Here is a 1,889-nt window from a genome sequence, read left to right as displayed (position 1 = left end):
GAGAAAAAGCAGCATGTAGGAAGTCAAAATAGTGCAGCAGAATTATCACTACATGAGGACCATCGAGTATAAAAAATGAGCATCTTTGAACAGGGCACTGCGCCACACTCTTTTGACCAGTTTATGTACCTTTTAGTGTTGGACATTTTCTCTAACATGTAACTTCACTATAAATACCAACTTTTAGGGACATTAAATTCATTCCATCTCTCGTTTCTTTGAAAATCAGGATCATGGCAGTTGCATTGAGACATGCATTCTTGAGAAATTTTATTTGGGCCATCAAACTATATGGCCTTGGGTTTAGGGATATGACCATGTTGGAGAGAGGAGTTGCAATCAAAAGAGCGGCAGATATAGCTATGGCATCGGCTTCCGGTGCTGCAATTTGGAACGACAGCCTGATCAACAGCATCTCTCGAGTTTATCAAGAAGGCAACATCATGAAAAGCTGTGGTATGCTAGACAATGGACGGTCTGTCATGGCAAGAAGCAAAAAGATAGGGAAGAACAGAGTGTTAAGGAGATATGGCATTCATCAGAGGAAGCAATCAAGCAGAAGGATTTATACGGCAGTTACCACCGAAAGGGAAACAAGTAAGCGAATCAAGGAGTTGAGGAGCATCGTTCCAGGCGGAAGATTTGCAGACACAACCTCCCTCCTGAGTAAGACAGCAAACTATATCCTCTTTCTCGAAGCCCAGGTTTCTGCCATGAACCATGCAGCTAGTGTCTTTGAGAGTTTGAGAGATCAAGATCGAAAACACACTTCAACTGTGCGTGCATCATGAACTGCAAGGGCCAAGGAGAAAAGGTCACCTGCGTCCAATGGCAGCAAAGGTAAAGCCACCCATCTGAATTGGCAATGGAACGATGGGGTTTGTTTTGCCATCTTGTATTCACTTTCCAGTTTACTCTATTTTATCTAGCACGCAGTGTTTCCACATGCACTGTTAGTAGGTGAACCATGTCTTTTAGTAAGCATGAAATCTATCTATTAAGAATGTGGAACCACTTTTTATTACAAGACCGCGAAATTGGAGCATCATAACAAAAGGGAGCCCCACTTAGTTCTTTCCCACCAGCTCGCGATTACATAAAACTTAAAAATTCAGGTGAGGAAAACCTGAATACAGGGTGCCGATTTTTCTCATCTACTCTGTATTTTCATCGCAAAGTTGAGCCCATCGATGTGATACAACTTTGCCATCTCATTCTGGTGCTGGCAAAGAAAGGGACTCATGGAAAGGTCTGTGTTCCTTTCACCTGCTTGAAACAAAAAGCGCCTAAGGTCTTTATCCCTGTCCCATGGATAAGGACCTTGATCTATGGGAGGTGACACAAGTTTCCTTTGTGAATGGATGAAAGAACAGGGCCTAAGATGTTTGTCATGCTCCCATGGAGAGGAAGGCACGCAACCAATTTTTAATACATGGCAATGGATCCCATATATATTTGGAACAGCCACCGAATTTATTTCAAGTGTGCCCCCAAGATAGAAGTTCCATGGAATAGTGTGAACATGTTAAACAACATAAATCAAGATAACTGGCACAATGCACATGAAATTTGAGAGTTTCAGTCCTGGTCCTCATTTTTTCTGCAAAATGGAAACTATGAAGGAATAGATATATCAGTTTTTTGCAAGAAAAATAGGAATTTCAATACCTAAAGCATCACTGTCGCTGGAATGTATCTGTAACAGGGATATATTGCAGAGTAACCTGTTTTCGCATGCAAATTTGAGAAACATAGCAAGATGATTGGGAATCTGTCACACCAACTCGTTCTTTCACAAATTCGGGAAAACAAAAGCATGCATTACCAAGGACCTGACCAACCTATACATGCAAAGCAAATATCTGTTCATGTAACCGAAATGCTCATTA

General features: G+C 41.4%; 1 protein-coding gene across 1 annotated transcript; it reads left to right on the top strand.

Moving 5' to 3' along the window:
* On the top strand, positions 1–1,595 carry LOC116259950 (uncharacterized). Its single transcript, XM_031637983.2, has one exon. The coding sequence runs from the start codon at positions 234–236 to the stop codon at positions 789–791; it is 558 nt and encodes a 185-aa protein (XP_031493843.1). The 5' UTR covers positions 1–233; the 3' UTR covers positions 792–1,595.
* Positions 1,596–1,889: the final 294 nt, after the last annotated feature.

Source organism: Nymphaea colorata, chromosome 9, assembly GCF_008831285.2.
Source record: "Nymphaea colorata isolate Beijing-Zhang1983 chromosome 9, ASM883128v2, whole genome shotgun sequence".
Classification (NCBI taxonomy): Eukaryota; Viridiplantae; Streptophyta; class Magnoliopsida; order Nymphaeales; family Nymphaeaceae; genus Nymphaea; species Nymphaea colorata.
The sequence above is the reverse complement of the archived record's forward strand: the minus strand, read 5'-3'. Positions and strand labels throughout refer to the sequence as shown.

Coding starts and splice junctions, on each gene's coding strand:
- LOC116259950 (XM_031637983.2), top strand. CDS start 234: ATGGCAGTTGCATTGAGACATGCATTCTTGAGAAATTTTATTTGGGCC.